At 30.7% G+C, this 19,141-nt stretch overlaps 1 protein-coding gene across 1 annotated transcript; it reads left to right on the top strand.

The window, feature by feature from the left end:
• Positions 1-1,622: 1,622 nt before the first annotated feature.
• On the top strand, positions 1,623-4,160 carry LOC117914019 (G-type lectin S-receptor-like serine/threonine-protein kinase LECRK1). Its single transcript, XM_034829173.1, has one exon. The coding sequence runs from the start codon at positions 1,699-1,701 to the stop codon at positions 4,045-4,047; it is 2,349 nt and encodes a 782-aa protein (XP_034685064.1). The 5' UTR covers positions 1,623-1,698; the 3' UTR covers positions 4,048-4,160.
• The last annotated feature ends 14,981 nt before the right edge of the window (positions 4,161-19,141 follow it).

The following is a 19,141-nucleotide window of genomic DNA, read 5'->3' as shown; positions in this document are numbered from 1 at the left end:
TATTTTATAAAAAATTGATAAGATTTTATTATATCACAATAACACTACCTTAAATTATATTATTCTTTTCAATAATTTATTTTTTGGATTACAATTTTTTATGCAAGAACTAATTACCAATTGTTAAGGCTACAATGAATTATTTAAGAAAAAAATATTGTACATAATATAATAATTATTTAAGAATATTATTGGAGTTCGAATTGGGTGCTCAAATAAATTGACTACACCCAATCAAATAAATAAGAGAAATAAGGAAAGTAATTAGGAAAAAATTTTAAAACAGTTTAAAAACTATTACTATTAAATAATAAAAAAAAAATTCTCTTTCAATTAGAACTCTTTCTCCCTTAAATAAATTTAAAAGAGTAAAAAAATATGTTTTATTCTTTCCCTAAAAATAAAGAAAAAATAATTATTTTTGTTTACAAAAACCAAAGTTCTTTTCTTTTATTTATTTATTTATTTTTCCTATTTTGTTCCGGAAAACGAAGACGAAGACTTGTAAAGTGAGAAAATGAACTTTTCTACTTACAAGTCAAGGTCAAAACACGCGTTTGCTCCAGGACCACACTATTACTAGTCCTTTAGAGTAATGAATACGTTGTACGGAAGTTGAATGATTCCTTTTTCACACTTGTAGCCTAAAGTGGTTGTTGATAATATTTTTTAAATATATTTAAAAAATAAATTTTATTTTTATTTTAATTATTATCTAATTTTTAAAATATATTTTTAAAATAAATAAAATAATTAAAATTACTTATTTTTAAATATATTTTAAAAATCATTTTTATATACAATGTCTTTATATTTAATTATTATTCATATTTACATGATTAATTTTTAAAATATTCTTTAAAAAATAAGTAAAAATAAATTAAAATAACCAAAAATATATGTATTTGCGAATATTGATGGTCATGTCTTCCTATTTTATTGTTTTGAAGTGAAAAAAACCATTTTTAAAATTAAAAAATAGTTTTCAAACAGGATCTTATATTCTCCATTTCCTATCCACATCTTTTCCAACTTTGGGAACCATGTGTGGGGCCTACAATGACATTCATTGTAAATTTTCCATGTTCCTACTCACAACTTAATTTTCAAACTTTTGGAAATTTTTGTTCCTCCGCGTGGAAGATTAAGGTGGTGTTTGGTTTTTTGGCTTTTTACTGAAAGTAATTTAATTTTAAAATTTAAGTTGTTTGTTTTTCTACTTTTTTATGACTTATTATAAATATTTTACTAAATAGAAAAAGCCAAAATATATGACTTTTTTTAAATAGAAAAAATAACATATTGGTTTTTTTTTACTTTTTAATACTTAATAGAAATAAAATACTACAAAAACAAATAACCTAACATTTAACACTATTAATCATTAAGGTTCTATTTAGAATTAAGTAAAAAAACAAACACCACCTAAGTCTTTTTGTGGACATATTCTAGTTCCGTGTATGGACTTGCGTCCCATATGCGCCACCTAAGTCTTTTTGTGGACATATTCTAGTTCCGTGTATGGACTTGCGTCCCATATGCGAAAGAGGATGATTCTGATCGTAGACCTTTTCAAAGCTGGAGATATTTTATATCAATGAATTCTGTGGAAATTTCATTGGGAAGGTTTTTCCTACATATAATCATCCCATCTGTTTTTCTCTCGTACCAAATTTTCCTATCTTCCCCGGCATAAAAATGGCAGCCACCATACTTCTTTTGCTGTCTCTATTACCGGTACACTTCTTGCTTGGCTCCCATGCCCAATTGCAGGAAAACATAAGCTTAGGGTCCAGCTTCGACACCAACACAAATTCGTCCTGGCTCTCACCCTCAGGCGAGTTTGCATTCGGGTTCTACCGTGTCGCTGGTGGCCTGTTTCTTGTTGGAATTTGGTTCGATAAAATTCCTGAGAAAACCCTTGTTTGGTCAGCAAATCGGGATGATCCAGCCCCTGCTGGATCCTCCATCAACTTCACGGTCGCTGGAAGCCTTGTGATGACGGTACCCAACGGAACCGTCACCCAAATATACAACGGCGACACCAAGGCTGCAAATTCAGCTTCCTTGCAAAACAATGGCAACCTTGTCTTAACGAGCTCTTCAAGTGTGGTGTGGCAAAGCTTTGATAACCCAACGGACACTCTCTTACCGGGCCAGACAGTTCCATGGGACCATAGGCTCTACTCCAATGCTAACGGAACTGTGGACTACTCTACCGGAAAATTCATGCTAGAGATGGGTACTGATGGAAATTTGGTCCTATCTGCATTCCGATGGGCAGATAATGGTTACTGGAATATTGATACTGAACAGTCCAACGTTAGTCTTGTGTTCAATGAAAGCACAGCATTGATGTATCTTACCAATTTAACTTCCATCATTAGCCAGTTGACGACGAATGTGTCAACACCAGTTGACAGCTATTATCACAGAGCAACTGTAGAAGACACCGGAAATTTCCAGCAGTATATATACCCTAAGGTAAATGGCAGCGGATGGACAAGTGTTTGGAAAGCGGTCACTGAACCTTGCTCTGTCAATGGTATTTGCGGTGTTTACGGCTACTGTACCATTCTCGATAGTCAAAATGTTAATTGCAGCTGTCTTCCAGGTTATTCTCTCATGGATCCTAATATTCCTTCCAAAGGATGCTATCCAGATGTCCCACCCCAACAGTGCTCCAAGAGCTCATCTGCTGTGACAAATTATACCATACAAGTGATTGATAGTGCGGATATTGTGAACAACTTATTCACAGAAATGACTCGACTATACAATTCTAATTTGGAGGAATGCAGACAGGCAGTCATGGATGATTGCTATTGCATGGCAGCAACCCTAACAACAGACAATGTTTGCCGCAAGAAGAGGATTCCTTTTATGAATGCCAGGAAGAGCAGCCCTTCTACTGATGGGATACAAGCTATCATCAAGGTGCCAGTGAAGACTGATGGTCAAATAGCGGGGAAGAAAGAGCCTCGTTCTCAGATGATTCTGAAGGTATGCCTTTCCATAAGCGCCATTCTTGCTTTCCTATTCGCTGCCGCTGCAATATATAATCACCCTATAGCTAGACGATCCAGAGCAAGGAAAGTCCTTGCAAACGCTGCAGAGATCAACCTGAACAAATTCACATATAGGGAGTTGCATGAAGCAACCGATGGGTTCAAAAACAAAATCGGAAGAGGATCATTCGGGACAGTATATAGTGGGATTCTAAATTTAGAGGATAAGCAGGTAAAGATTGCTGTGAAGAAGCTGGAGAGAGTGATGGAACAAGGTGACAAAGAATTTCTGACAGAGGTGAGGGTAATAGGCCAAACCCATCACAAAAATTTAGTCAAGCTGTTGGGTTTCTGTGATGAGCAAAGTCACAGACTTCTAGTCTATGAGCTGATGACAAATGGGACTCTGTCTGGTTTTCTATTTGCCGAGGGTGAGAAACCATGCTGGGATCATAGAGCTCAAATAGTTCTGGCAATTGCACGTGGGCTCTCGTATTTACATGATGAATGTGAAACCCAGATCATCCACTGTGATATAAAGCCCCAGAACGTGTTACTTGATAGTCAATTCAATGCCAAGATTGCAGACTTTGGCCTGGCGAAGCTACTGATGAAAGATCAGACTAGAACAAGCACCAATGTGAGAGGAACAATGGGATACATGGCACCAGAATGGCTCAAAAATGCTCCAGTAACGGCCAAGGTTGATGTCTACAGTTTTGGGGTGCTGCTGCTTGAGATCATATGCTGCAGAAGGCACATAGAGCTGAACCGGGTTGAGGAAGAATCGGAAGAAGATGACCTTATTCTCGTAGATTGGGTTCTGACTTGTGTGAGAAAGGGTAAGCTAGAGGCGGTGGTTAAGCATGATCCAGAAGTGTCGGATGATTTCAAAAGGTTCGAGAGAATGGCAATGGTTGGTTTGTGGTGTGTTCATCCGGACCCAGTTCTACGTCCAACCATGAAGAAGGTGATTCAGATGTTGGAAGGCACAGTGGAGGTGGCCGTCCCACCCCTGGTCCATGCCCCAACATTCTGAATTCTACATCTTTGAATTTTAAGTCTTAGCCAGCAGCCCCTGTATCACATTTGAAGCTTGGAATTTATGTCTTGTTCTTCTTTTCATTCATAATGGTTTGTTTTTCGTTAGGATATTCTGTCAATTTTTCTTTTTCTGTTTTTTTTTTTTTTTCCTTGGATGGCTAAAAAAATTAATTTTGAGACAACAAGATCAGAGGTTTGCATTTAGATTCCACCCTATTCTAATAAAATCAAGGAAAATAGGTTAAATTATATAGCCATTATGAACCAATTTTTATCTATAAATATTTTATATTAATAAGTTTATTATTTGAGTTTTAAATTATTTTTAAAATTTAATAAACTTATTAATGAATCCAACACATTAAGTTTTGTTTAATTTGAAGTTCATTTTCCTAGTAAAAAAAATTAGAAAATAATGATTTTATGTAAAAGAGAAATAATATAATTATTTTAAACTAATTTTTATTCATAAATTTTTTTTATATTGATTGGTTCATTATTTGAGTTTTAAGTTATTTTTAAAAATTATCAAATTTATTAATGAATCCAATATATTAAGTTTTATTTAATTTGAAATTCATTTGCCTAGTACAAAAAATTGGAAAGTAATGATCCTATGTAGAAAAGAAACAATAAAATCGTTATAAACCAACTTTTGTCCATAAATTTCTTATATTAATTGGTTGGCTATTTGAATTTTAAATTATTTTTAAAAATTACTAAATTTGTTAATGAATCCAATGCATTAAGTCTTGTTTAATTTGGAGTTCATTTCTCTAGTGAAAAAAAATCAGAAAACAATGATGTTATATAGAAGTGAAACAATAAAGTTACTCTAAACCAATTTTTATCTATAAATTTCTAGTATTAATCAATTCACTATTTGAGTTTTAAATTATTTTTAAAAATTATTAAACTCGTTAATGAATTTAATGCATCAAGTCTTGTTTAATTTTGAATTTATTTTCCTAGTAAAATAATAATAATAATAATAATAATGATTTTATATAGAAAAAAAAACAATAAAATCATTTTATACCAATTTTTATCCATAAATCTATGGTATTAATTAGTTCATTATTTGAGTTTCAAATTATTTTAAAAAAAATATTAAATTCATTAATGAATCCAAGGGATTAAGTATTATTTAATTTGAAGTTTATTTGTCTAGTGAAAAAAAATCAAAAAATAATAATTCTATGTAAAAAAAAAACAATAAAGTCGGTGTACACCAATTTTTATCCATAAATTTATGGTATTAATGTCAATGCATAAAAAGGATAACAAAAAGATAATTAAGTTTAACTTTGTTATATTATGTCTTACTTTTAGGGGTTTAATCTAAACAAACTCCTATTAGCCCCAAAAGTAGACTAGGCTTTGTAGAAATAATATGTTTCACAATCACATCACTTTTCTATATGTTTTTTTTTTTTTTCTAGTAGTACTTTAGTTCTTTAAACTATGTCACTATCCCATAGTTATAAAAAAATAGGAACTTGGATGATACATCCAAGGAAACTATCCTTTATTCTAATAAGAAACATCTTAAGCCAAATGACTTCCTTTGTTCCTTCAGAAGTAACAAAAACCACTTAGAGTGTACACATACCTAGAGGTAGACCTGTGAGAGTCCTCATCAAACTGAAAGTCTAATTCCCAGTACCCAAAAAATACCAACTCATCGCAAAGAATCACAAGTATATATCACCTCATTCTCCTAAGATACTTGAGTATATGTTTAACATTCATCCAAGATTTTAATCATGGATTGGACCGATATCCACTCACCATTCCTACAACAAAGAAAATATATGGTTTAGCACAAAGTCTAATTCCCAGTACCCAAAAAATACCAACTCATCGCAAAGAATCACAAGTATATATCACCTCATTCTCCTAAGATACTTGAGTATATGTTTAACATTCATCCAAGATTTTAATCATGGATTGGACCGATATCCACTCACCATTCCTACAACAAAGAAAATATATGGTTTAGCACATAGAATCACATACTTAAAGTAACACATTACAGAGGCATAGGATACTGCTTTAATGTAATATTCCTTCTTAGATGTCCAAAGACATTAATCCTAAAAAAAACAACTTCAAACTCAAAAGGTAGCAAACCCTTGGAATTTTGCATCATGCACTTAACCAAATGCTTATCAATGTAAGTGATATAGTAGAATTTCCCTATTCTTATAGTCCCAAAGGGTCTTGGGTATGATGGTATCTCTATTGAGAATACATGTTGCCATCAGTGATCATACAGTATAGTAGCTTGGTGAATCATGACAATTGATAGCCTTACGTCATTATTCATCATAGGTCTTATCTAATGTTCATTACATACACTAGTGCACTCACCATGAGAAACTCATCCCGACGGTCAAGACAAGTCATCCCTTCAATTCAGATGTGGTGCATGAACTTATTATGGACAATGTATCTGCATTTACAAAGAACCCATGACTTATATCTTGTGTGCAACTCCTAATACACCCAAGTTATGTACAATGTAAGATATATAAGTTGAATGCGTTAATTAATGGAAATACATAAAAATGATAGCAAGGGGACAATCAAGTCTAACTTAGTTACATCATGTCTTGCTTTTAGAGACTCAATCTTAACAAATTCCTACTAGCCCAGAAAGCAGACTAGGTACTAAAAAAAGAATCTATTTCACAATCACATCACCATTCTTAACTGTTTCACAAGAAAATAGTACTTTATCTTTATGTGTTTTCTCTTCTAGTGGTACCTTGGTTGATCTAAAGAACATGCGATCATGAAATCTATTACTATAGTAATTTATTTAATGGAATTTAATATATGCTCCTTAGAGTTATAACATGTTAGTTGATGACATAATAAGTGAGATTTGTAACTCAATGATTTGAGAGGTTATTTTAATAGGTGATAACACTACCTTGTTATATTACAAACACTAGTTCATAGGAGGTCTACATGCAATGGATGGTAAGTCATGGATCCGAGTTTCGTCTAATTGTTATTTACATTAAGTACTAAAGTGTAGTTAATTTTTTTATAGTGGGATGTTAAATCAACTTTAAAATTAAATTCTGAGGGAGCTAATAAGTATATTTTTTGTGTTATGCCAATTGGATGCAAACCCTTCTAGCTTCACCAAAGTTAGATAGATTGCTTTCCTGCACAAAAGAATGTCCGAACAGGTGGTCCAAGCACGCCCCTCCGAAACTTAAGTCAGAATCTAGTGAGAGTGAATCCAACTTTTTTTAATGACTATGTGTATGTACATTTTTTTATGCTTTTGGAGGGGTTTTATAGAACATATGGCGTCATCGTCGCAGCGTTGATCATGCATTCATGCCTTTCTTGCACTGATGATTGCCATCGTGGTGGATACTATCCTTAATAAGGTAGTCAATGTCATTATCTTAGCGCGGATTCGACAATCATACCAAATAAGAGTTGTTGATTGGCGCCATTTGTTGTCTGTTATGCAATAATCTCAGATCATGTCATTAACTATGCATTTACGTTTGTCAATGTCGCTGATTGTACATAACAACTTAGGTACATTGATTTTTGGATGTAAATATTGTTTTTTTTTTATTGTCGCTTAGGCATTGGTGGCGGTAAATCATCCGCCCAATGCTTTGAATTTCCGACTAGCTTGGTTTGCCCATTTGGAAGTTCTCAATCGGCTCGGTCTGTCTATTTCGTCTGGCATTGGGAAAGAATGAAAATTTTCTTTCCTTTTGCGCTAGACGGAGCTTGTCTTAGTCCAGAAAAATTGCTTTCCTGCACAAAAGGATGTCCAAACAGGTGGTTCGGGCATGCCCCTCTTAAGCTTAAGTCAAAATCTAGTGAGAGTGAATCAAACTTTTTTGAATGACTATGTGCGCATGCCTTTTTCATGCTTCTGGAGGGGTTTTTATAGAACATATGCATCATCGTCGCAACGTTGATCATGCATTCATGCCTTTCTTATGTTGATGATTACCGTCATGGTGGATATTATACCTTAATAAGGTAGTCAACGCCACTATCTTAGCGCAGATTGGGCAATCATACCAAATAAGAGCTGTTGATTGGCAACATTTGTTATCTGTCGTGTAAGAATCTCAGACCATGTTGTTGATTGTGTATTTACGTTTGTCAATGTCATTGATTGTGCGTAACGACTAAAGGACATTGATTTTTGGGTATAAATGTTATTTTTTATTGTCGCTTAGGCATTGGTGGCGGTTAATCATCTGCCTAATGCTTGGAATTTCCAACTAGCTTGGTTTATCCGTCTGGAAGTCCCCAGTCGGCTCGGTTTATCCATTCTGTCTTGCATTGGGGAATAAGGAAATTTGTATTTCCTCTTGCGCCAAACAAAGTTTGTCTTAATCCAAACGAATTGCTTCCAGATCGATTATCCGTTTATCTTGGACAGCCAAAGAGTCTTGAACCTATGAAGGACACGTGGAGGAAAGCTTCCCACGTATATGAGTCCCAATGTTCCCCACTCTAGGTTCATATAACATGTTGGCATGGTTTATAAGGGTTGAAGTGGCTCTTAATTCACTCTTATGCATAAGGGTGTTTTGATAATTATACAAGCTTGCATAGAGGACTGTGAACAAGGTTTCTGGATTTGGTTAATTGATTAATTACATGGTTGTGTGTGGTTAATCAATTAGGACCTGTTTTGGGTTAGATTAAATGAATCAAACCCATGTGGACTCAAGTCACTTAAACTTAATAGGGGAACCCTATAAATACCTCTTAAAGATTAAAGTTAGTGTTTCCATGACTTTAGTTAGTCATCTTCCACCTTTAAAGAGAGAAATCCAAAGTTTTTTCCCTTTCAAAGTCCACTTTTTACAGTGCTATGGCCAAGGTTTGAGTTATCGGGAGGAAGAGTTTGGGTGTACAAGACTTCTAGGGTATTCAGGCACATTCATCGAATGGATTCCGATTTAGAAACATTCAAATCACAAGTATAAATTTTAATTTCTAGATTTGTATTATTCTATGATTTTTGAAGTTATTTATTTTTGTTACGTTAATTCTAGAGATCACAAGGGATAAATACATGCATCTTATAAGATCGAAGGCATGAGAATAAAGTAATTGGGGTTCCTAGTAATTTATAATAATTTATTAAAAACATAAATAAGAATTCATATTTTTTTTAAACTGATTTTTTTTTTGTTTAAATAATGAACTCGTTGCCTTTTTTTTCTTTAAACTTTTTTTAACTAAGTCCATAGTATTTTACTAAAATATAAAACATTTTTTTAAGTATATAAAATAAAATTATGATCTCATTTTGTTAATATGTAGAATTTTTTAAAAAAAATATTAGTACTTTTTATTTATTTATAATAAATCTAGAACCAATTTGCTTAAAATATATGAAATCATCTTTTTTTAATAATAAATTTGAAACCATTTTCCTAATAAATAAATAAAAACTATTTTTATAAAATTGAAGTAATTTTTATCAAATAAAGTAAACTAAAGTCATCTTTATTTTTACAAATTCGAAAGCCTTATCCCTGAAAAGTGGAAGTTTTGTTTTTAATAAATATCTTCTTAATTTTTAAATAACGAATCAATTGAAATCAACTTTCTTTTTTATAAAATTAAAATTTTACACATGAATTAATTACCAATTGTTAAGGATACAATAAATGAATTATTAAGAAATAATATTATTGTAACTTTAACAAATATAATATTGAATGTTTAAAAAACAATTATTGTCAATGTGTAAAATTTGTTAATTGATAGTGCTAGTCTAAAATGTATTAATAAAAACTATTATTACAAATATTTTTACTTAAATTCAGTTCAAATAGATAAATGAAAGCACTTCTTTAAAAAAAAAATATATTAAGAATTGATTTAAATGGTAAAATTGTAAATTTAATTAAACATTCATTTTGAACGCCAATCTGCAAAATTTTGGTTAAAATTTTAATATTCTTATATATTTTGGTCACTGTTCATGTGCATAGTAATTTTACAATTGTATCAAACACTTAAGATGTGACTTTTAAAACTCACAATAATTTTTAAAATCATAATTTACCAAAGGCTTAAATGCTTTAAATCAAAAGTGAATTTTCTTTTAACATAATTATAAATAAATAAATAAATAAATAAACAAATTTGTCTATAACTTGTATTTTTCTTTGAGGGGAAATAAATGTTATGTTGGGTTCTGAAAAATTTGAGGAAAAATGTAAGAGAAAGAAAATAGAGATGAAAAGAGGAAATGAATGAAAAAAAAATAGATTTAAAATTAATAAATTATTTTTATTTATTATTTAAAAATATATAAATTTTTAATTAATTTTAATTATCTTGCTGTAATTGTTCTTGACACAAGTTACTGTTGTTGGTAGGCATCATGAGCAGTTCGGAGAATATATAAAAAATAAATCCCCTAAATTTAAACTATGCATATGTCACGCCCCAAAACCCACTCTAAGGGCATGACGGTCATTTCACACTTCAAGCCCAAGGGCTCAATATACAAATAATACAAATATTTATATTGTAATTGAAAATTTACCAATTGCCAAATTCTTGTTCAAAGTAGTAGAACAAAATTTTAAAATCTCCAAGTATCAACTTAAAAAAAAAAAAAAAAAAAAAAAAAAAAAAAAAAAAAAACTAACACATCAACTAGAGTGTTATTGTCCAAATAACTCCAAATTCAAATAATTTAAACGGGAATTAAATCTTAACATCTAAACAATGTCCAAAATAAAGTTTGAACCAAAATCCTAACAAAGAAAAATTCCCCAACCTAGCCATCACTCCTCGCCCGAACTGAGAGTACCTGAAAAATTATCAACGAATGGGCATGAGCTTAAAGCTCAATAAGGAACATCAATGCAGTTTCATGGATCAAACATTTTCAATCATGCTTGCAAATAGGATATATAACATATACTTATTTTCATAAAAACTTTTAAGTTCAAAATACTAATACATTCAAACTTTTCAACAAAATTTTTTCATATCCATTTCAAAACATTTTTTCATCAAAACCAAATTGAATACATTCAAAATAATAAATGGTGTCCGGTTAAGTGGGACTTTACAAATGAGTTACTAGTTTCAAATTTGTTTCATTTAAGATGAACAACACCAAATGTCAACAATTATAATCCATTGACTAGGATCATAAGGTCAACTATTATAACATGTTGATTAGGGTCAAAAATGTCAACAATTATAACCCATTGACTAGGATCATATAATTCAGAGTTGTACACTTTATTTCATTAATTCAAACTTACAAAACAAAATATCATATCTTCTCAATTTTTCACTTTTCATAAATAAACAAAGAAAATTCTCAAAAAAAAAATACTTTCCATACAAAACACATATTTGATCCATGCGAAAAATAAAAATTGTTACAAAACAAAGTGAGAGAAGAAGAAAACAAGAAAGAGATAATAGAATGCACGGAAAAACCCTCTTGAATTTCATTAGGGGTCTCTTCCTTTTAAAGGGAGTTACACAAGATATTTATGGATGATCATCCATAAGTTACCACAGTGGTACAGAATCTCATATTTTATAACACTCCCCTTTGGATGATCATAAGATTATGTCTCGTTAAAACCTTACTAGAAAAAACCCTATGAGAAAAACCCTAGTGAAGGAAAAAGAGTACAATATTCTTTTAGATTACTATAACTGCCTCATTAAAAACCTTGCCAGTAAAACCCAATGGGACAAAATCTGGACGAAGGAAAAAAGAGTGCAGTATAATCATATTATCATTCTCCCCCTCATGTAAACATGATTATGATTTCTTCAACATTTCAAATGGTAGACCTCTCAATCTTCGTATTCCAAAGTCATACCTTAACTTTTCAATGTGGTCCAAGGTAACACATTTGTGAATAGATCTGTTAGATTATTACATGACCAAATTTGTTGAACATTGGTCTCACCTTTCTTTCAAAGCTCATGAGTATAGAAGAATTTAGGGAGATATGCTTAGTTCTATCACATTTTATGAATCTTCCTTTAATTTGTGCAATACAAGCAACATTATCTTCATGTAACTTGGTTGCATTGCCTCTTATGGAAGGTAGTCCACATGTTTCTTGAATATGTTGGATCATTGATCTTAGCCATACATATTCACTATTTGCTTCATGAATTGCTAATATTTCTAAATGATTTGATGATCTGGCCACCATTGTTTGTTTGACAAATTTCCATGAAATAACAATACCATTGCAATTAAACACATACCTTGTTTGTGAATCTAAAAGATATCCTGCATCTGCATATCCAAGCAATTGTTACTTTGATTCCCTTGAGTAAAATAAACCCATATTAGTAGTTCCGCGAAGATAACGCAATATATGTTGATATCATTCCAATGTCTTCGAGTTGGAGCGGAACTATATCTTGCTAATAAATTGGCAGAAAAAACAATGTTTGGATGTATACAATTGGTAAGATATATAAGTGCACCAATAGCACTAAGATATGGTACTTCAGGACCAAGTAATTCTTCATCTTTTTTCGCAAGGACGAAATGGGGTCATTTTTCACATCAAGTGATCGGACAACCATTGGAGAACTTAAAAGATAGGCTTTATCCATATAAAAATGCTCCAAAACTTTCTTAATGTATGTTGATTGATGTACTAAAACTCCATTTCGAAAATGCTCGATCTATAGGTCGAGACAAAATTTTGTTTTTCCAAGATCTTTCATCTCAAATTTTCTTTTTCAAGTAATTTGTTGTTCTTGTGAGCTCTTAAGGAGTTCCAACAAGATTTAAGTCATCAACATACACTGCAATAATTGCAAATCCGGATTCTAATTTCTTAATGAAGATGCATGGGCATATAGGATTATTCATATACCCTTCTTTTAGCAAGTATTGGCTAAGGCGGTTGTACCACATGCGTCCAGATTGTTTTAATCCATACAAAAATCGTTGTAACTTGATTGAGTATATGCTACAAGGCTTTGTACAATTTGCTTCAAGCAATTTAAATCCTTCAGGGATTTTCATGTATATATCATTATCCATGGATCCGACAGATCTACCACGCTTCAAGCGTATCTTAGATTAATTTGTTAATTGTCTTACAGGGACATCAATCCATGTTGGAGTATTTGTAGTCGGGATATATGACTTTGTCACTTTCTTTGTATCAATGAATGCATCTTGTAATTGATTTGCAAGATTTTGGAAATGAATGATTCTTTGAACTTCTAGTTCACATTGATTTGTATGAGGATCAAGATGAGTCAAAGTCAAGGCATTCCAAATAATTTCACGTCGTTCTTCTGGAACGGGCTCTTCTCCCTCTAACGGCGAGAAAATTGTCTCATTAAAATGATAATCTGCACAACATGTCATTCTACCTTTTAAGTGTATAGGTGATTGGAGCCAAAATATGTGCTCTAATGGCACATATTCGATATGATTTGTGCACCAAAGGACATTCAAATCACCCAACTTGACCTAAATCAATTCTAAGGCCCTAGTCATGAGTTTAATCTATACTTTGGAGATTTATCTCAGGTTCAAGGGAAGAAAATTGTGCAAATTGAATGACTTTAGATTTTGAAAGATCAAGAGAGGGCTAAATGAGGAAATAAGTGAGTCAAGACTCATTGAACGTAAGGAAAGGCAAAACAAGGATATCATGAGGTTGGAGGATGATAAATGACCATTATGGAGTAAGAAAGAAGGCAAGAAAGCATGGGAAATGAGGCATAAAGCAAGATTGAGCTGCATGGAAATTTATAACTCAAAAATCTGATGGCATTATATACTCTGACTTTGAGGACAAATTTGGAGTACTTTCTGGAGTCTATTATATACATACTATATATCATTTCGAAGCTCGGGAAGTCAGGAGTCCAACGCTTCAAACGGTTTGCAAATCGGAGCTAAAATGAAGAATTTATGGCCATTTGAAGACAACTGCACCAAGCTGGAGGGTCATTTCGAAATGCTTTCGAAATTCAACTTATGATTTCGAAATTCAACTTATGAATTCGAAATCCACTTCGAAATGACACCAATTTCGAATTCACCCACTGCCACTTTGATGTTCCGCCTTCTCCACTTCGAAATGACACCAATTTCGAATTCACCCACTGCCACTTTGATGTTCCGCCTCCTCTACCTCGGGAATTGCATCTAAAGCACTCCATCCGCCCTAGGTGGACCCCACACGACTAGAACTCACCATTTTATTATTTTTTAATCATTTTTAGGAAATTATTTTGTAAGAAGTGGCCAATGAGAGTGTGCCACATGTTAGGTAATTGAGAATATTATATAAACTCTTTCAATTCTAGGTTTTAGGAATCTTGGATTATTTTCTAGAGAGTTTGACATTGAAGGTGGAAGAAGATGAGAACTTTGGTTTTTTCTTCTTTATTGAATATATTGTTTTTAGTTTCTTTTGATTCAAATTATGGATTTTTACCCTATTATGGATTGTGAATGTGACATCACCCCCATGAGAGGCTAAGAGCCAACTTGGGGCTTGAAGCATGAAAACCTAAGGGCTAGGAAACCTATAGGGACAATGGGTAAATTACTATAACAATGAGATTAATTATTGGTTGGGTGACAATTTATTATTATTTTTATCCTATCCTTGTGAGTTCGTTTAGGGAATGATACGGTAGGTTATTACTTGATACTAGTGATTCTTGATAATTCTTGATCATTAGTTATCCTCGTCTTACCTACCGTTATTTGCCCCTAAACAAAGCTATAAGGAGTAGGAAGTATTAAAAAGTCAAATCTTAAATTGCTAATCAATCTCATTCATTTGATGGTTTTAGGAATCTGTTTTAAAAAGGAAAAATTAGGTTTCGGATGCAATCTTGAGTTATAGTACTCAACTTGATCGCGAACGGCCAAGGATCCTAAAACCCTAAGATCATATTACTTAAAATACCCTTGTTTTCTCTAATTTCTGTACCCTAGGTTGGATTGTGGAAAGCCCCAAACTTGAATCAATTGAATTTAAAATCAATATTCATTTTCTCTTATTAATTTAATTTCTTTTAATTAGTTTCACATTATTCACATATTGTTTTTTCACTTAAGGATTTAAACAAAAACAATTCATTTATTATAGTATTGACAATTTTTATAAGCCAGTCCTTGAGAACGATACCCGGAATACTACAAAAGTCGTAGTGACTCTTTCTCTAGTTTTTCTTGACCAGAGTTACTACGTAAAAAGGCTAAGTATTTTGGTACAATAGAGAAAATTCGGTCAATAGGTAGACTAGTCACTAAATAAAAACTTCTAATTTTGTAATGTACATCCATATAACCTTTTACCTCGAGGGACCAAGTTGGTCTTAAAAGATTCTTCTGGATCTATCATCATATAAAGTGTCATTCACATGGAATCAAATACCACTAGTGACATAGTATAAGCTCTTCTGGAGCCTTTAATTAGGTTTCTATCACCTGATGTAGTATTAACATTGTTTGTCATCAATGTTGTGCAATTAATGAGACAAGAGTTTCATCAAAGTAACAAGTCATAAAACATTGTCATAAAGACTTCATCTTTGTAGAGTTTAATAAATATTATCATAGAGAAAAAGTTAAAATCAATGGAAAAATATTAGTTATCGATGATAACTTAATAAGTCGTGTAAAAGCAATGAGAACATATATAACACAATAAAATAAATATGAAAAGATAATTTAAAGTTATATATTTCGTAAGTATCTCACACATCTGATTTTGTAAGTGTATAGCAATTTATACATGAAATAACTAGGAAGTATTTCAATAATCAAACTAATTGTAGTGATGGATCAAGGTATGAGAGAGATCCATGTATCTTCAAGTATAAATAGAGAAAATAATTTAAATGATAAATAATAAAATGTGAATTAAACTATAAAAGATGAACAATAAACAATGTGTTCAAAGATGATAACAAAATAAACCTATTTCAAATAACTAAATAAAAACATAATGTTTAATCATAACAAACATTTTCATCACCAATTAGATGGTCAATTTTCCCATTAGGATTCTCAAAGAAATCTGAAACATTTAAATGGGTTAGATCCACTTGGCCATCACTATCAATGAAGTTCATGTCAACTTTCTTTCCTTTTATTGATGCTTGGTAAAGGTCAATCAAATGTTTGGGCATACGACAGGTACTCAATCAATGTCCCTTCATACCACACCTATAACACTTATTCTCATGGTTCTTAAGAGGTTTATCTCGTAAACACTTCCAATTTTCTTGTTTTACCTTAGTATTATTCCACTTTTGGTGGTGCAATGAGGTTTTCCTTTTATGAGAATTTAGTGAATTATTACTATAAGAACCATGGTATTGGGGATTTCTTCCACGACCATAACTACATCCTTGTCATCATCCATAAGTTTGGGACAATATTGCATTCACTTCAGGGAATGATTCATATTCAGTTGGATGAGACGGGTGATTTTTCATCAAAAGCTCATTTTGTGTTAAACCTTCATGGAGATGATGACGAAGGAAAATCAGTGTTTTTGCACGATCTTGTAGGGATGCTTGACTTCCTTCTTTGATCATAGCTCCAAGATTCATTGACAATTTTGTTTTGAATAACTTTTGGTTATACAAGGGAATTAGAAATTGTATGCATAGCTTCTGGCTATGAAACTATTGTTAATAAAAATTGTTTTCCATAATTCCTATTGTGAAAAATAAGTGAGTACAAAATAAAAAAATTAAAAGCCAATATTTTCCATAACTTTGAATTATGATCATTTTGTCAAAAACAAGAAAATATGCAAATTTGTACATAGCTTCAGGTTATAAACTATTTATGTATAATTTCTAGTTACACAATATAATTAAAAGAAATTAAATAAATTAAAAGTTAATATCTTTCATAACTTCAATTCATGATTATTTTGTCAAAACAAGAAAATATTTAAATTTGTACATAACTTCAGGCTATGAATTGTTTATATATATATATATATATATATATATATTTGTATATAGTTTCAAGCTATGAACTATTCATTGGGTAGATTTGTGCATAGTTTCAGGCTATGAACTTTCATTATGTAGATTTGTATATAGCTTCAAGGTATGAACATTTATTTATTTATTTACTTTATAGCTTCTGGCTATAATATTGTTTGGTATAACTTCTAGTTATACCATATAATTAAAAATAAATAATTAAGGATCATATACATAACTCCTGCTCATGTATTTGTAATTTTATAATTTTCCCTATAACTTTTGGTTATAGGGATTGCATATATTTTTCATAACTTCTAGTTATGAATTTATTTAATAATTTATAATTTATCCCATAACTTCTGGTTATAGGGATTGCACAAATTTATATATTCAAATAAAATAAGTGAAAATAGAGAGTCAAATGGTGATAAAGTAGAAAATCATGATATAAGTTTATCACATTCTTTTTGTGAGAAAGAAAATAGAAGATTTTTTTATTTCTCTAAAGAGAATAACATCTTTCTATTTCTGTAAAGAGAATAACGTCTTTCTTATTTCTTTGAATAAAGAAAAATCTTTATATTTCTTTTGTAGAGACTATTAGTAAGAAAGAGATAACAGAGTGTACAGGAAAGCCCTCTTGAATTTCATTAGGGGTCTCTCCTTGGGAGTTACACAAGAAATTTATGGATGATCATCCACAAGTTACCATAGTAGTACATAATCTCATATTTTATAACAAAAATAATATTTTTACACATTTCAAAATACAATATAAAAAGATTTTTTTATTTTTTATTTTTATAAAAGTATGCATTAATTTCCTTTACCTTGAAGTATTTAACTCTAAAAAAATTTCTCTTTCACATATCATACACAATATTGATTATTGATTATTTATGTAAATATATAAATTTGAAAATCCTAAAAATATTTATTTAGTATTAGAGATCCTAATTAATTTCTCATACTAATACTAATACTATTACTACCCAATATTATTTTTTAACTTATTAAACAATAATAAATTAATTAGTGAGTTTTCAAATTATTATAAAATTCATTTTCTTTCATAATCTTATCCTTACTATTTATTTCTTTATATATTTAAATTAAATTAAAACCTATACGATAAACTATTATTATTATTAATATTTCATTTATTAGCTTAAAACTAAATATTATAAATTTTATTAATTTTCAAATTCAATACAAAACCAACCCATTACCCTCCTATCTTCATTACACACAAACCCCTAAGAATAAAATAGCAAGTTTCATATTTCTTCTCATTATTTATTATTATAATAATATATTTACATATACAATCTTTTCTAATGTCTAAGTCAACACTTGGGCAATACAGACGTCCAATTTTTTTTCCCACAACATTGAACAGAGCCACCTACATGCCTCTCATTATATTTATTTATTTATTTTTATTTTTATTTTTATTTTTATTTTTCACACAGTACATATATCTACACATTTTTTTTTCCAAATCTAAAGCCTACACAAACAATTTATTTATTTATTTTCTAAATCTAAAATTTCTTTTCTTCCATTGATTTTGTTTTCTATTTAATTGAAATTTTCTAAATTCTCCTATTTTCATCACAAATTAATCTACATTCATAAATTTTCAGTCTTTTGATCTAAAAATTAATTTAACAAACCCTAATCTAGATTGAGATCTTTCAAAGATTATCTAAAGTTTTCTTCCATGGGAATTTTTTTTATTTTTATTTTTATTTAATTTGGGAATTTTTTTTTTTTTAAAAATAGTTTTTTTTAAAAAAAAAAAATTTCCCATGGGAAACTCGTCTCTTGAAGAGACGAGTTCCCCTTATGGAATTCTTTGTTTGTTTGTTTTTTTTTTTTTAATTTGGGAATTATTATTTTTTTAAATATTTAAAAAAAAAAAATTCCCATGGGAAACTCGTCTCTTGAAGAGACGAGTTCCCCTTGTGGAATTGTTTTTTTTTTTTTTTTTTTTTAAATTTAGGAATTTTTTTAAAAAAATATTTTAAAAAAAAAAATTCCCATGGGGAACTCGTCTCTTGTGGGATTTTTTTTCTTTTTATTTA

The sequence above is a fragment of the Vitis riparia genome, chromosome 5 (assembly GCF_004353265.1).
Source record: "Vitis riparia cultivar Riparia Gloire de Montpellier isolate 1030 chromosome 5, EGFV_Vit.rip_1.0, whole genome shotgun sequence".
Lineage (NCBI taxonomy): Eukaryota > Viridiplantae > Streptophyta > Magnoliopsida > Vitales > Vitaceae > Vitis > Vitis riparia.
This window is presented reverse-complemented; position numbering and strand designations above follow the sequence as displayed.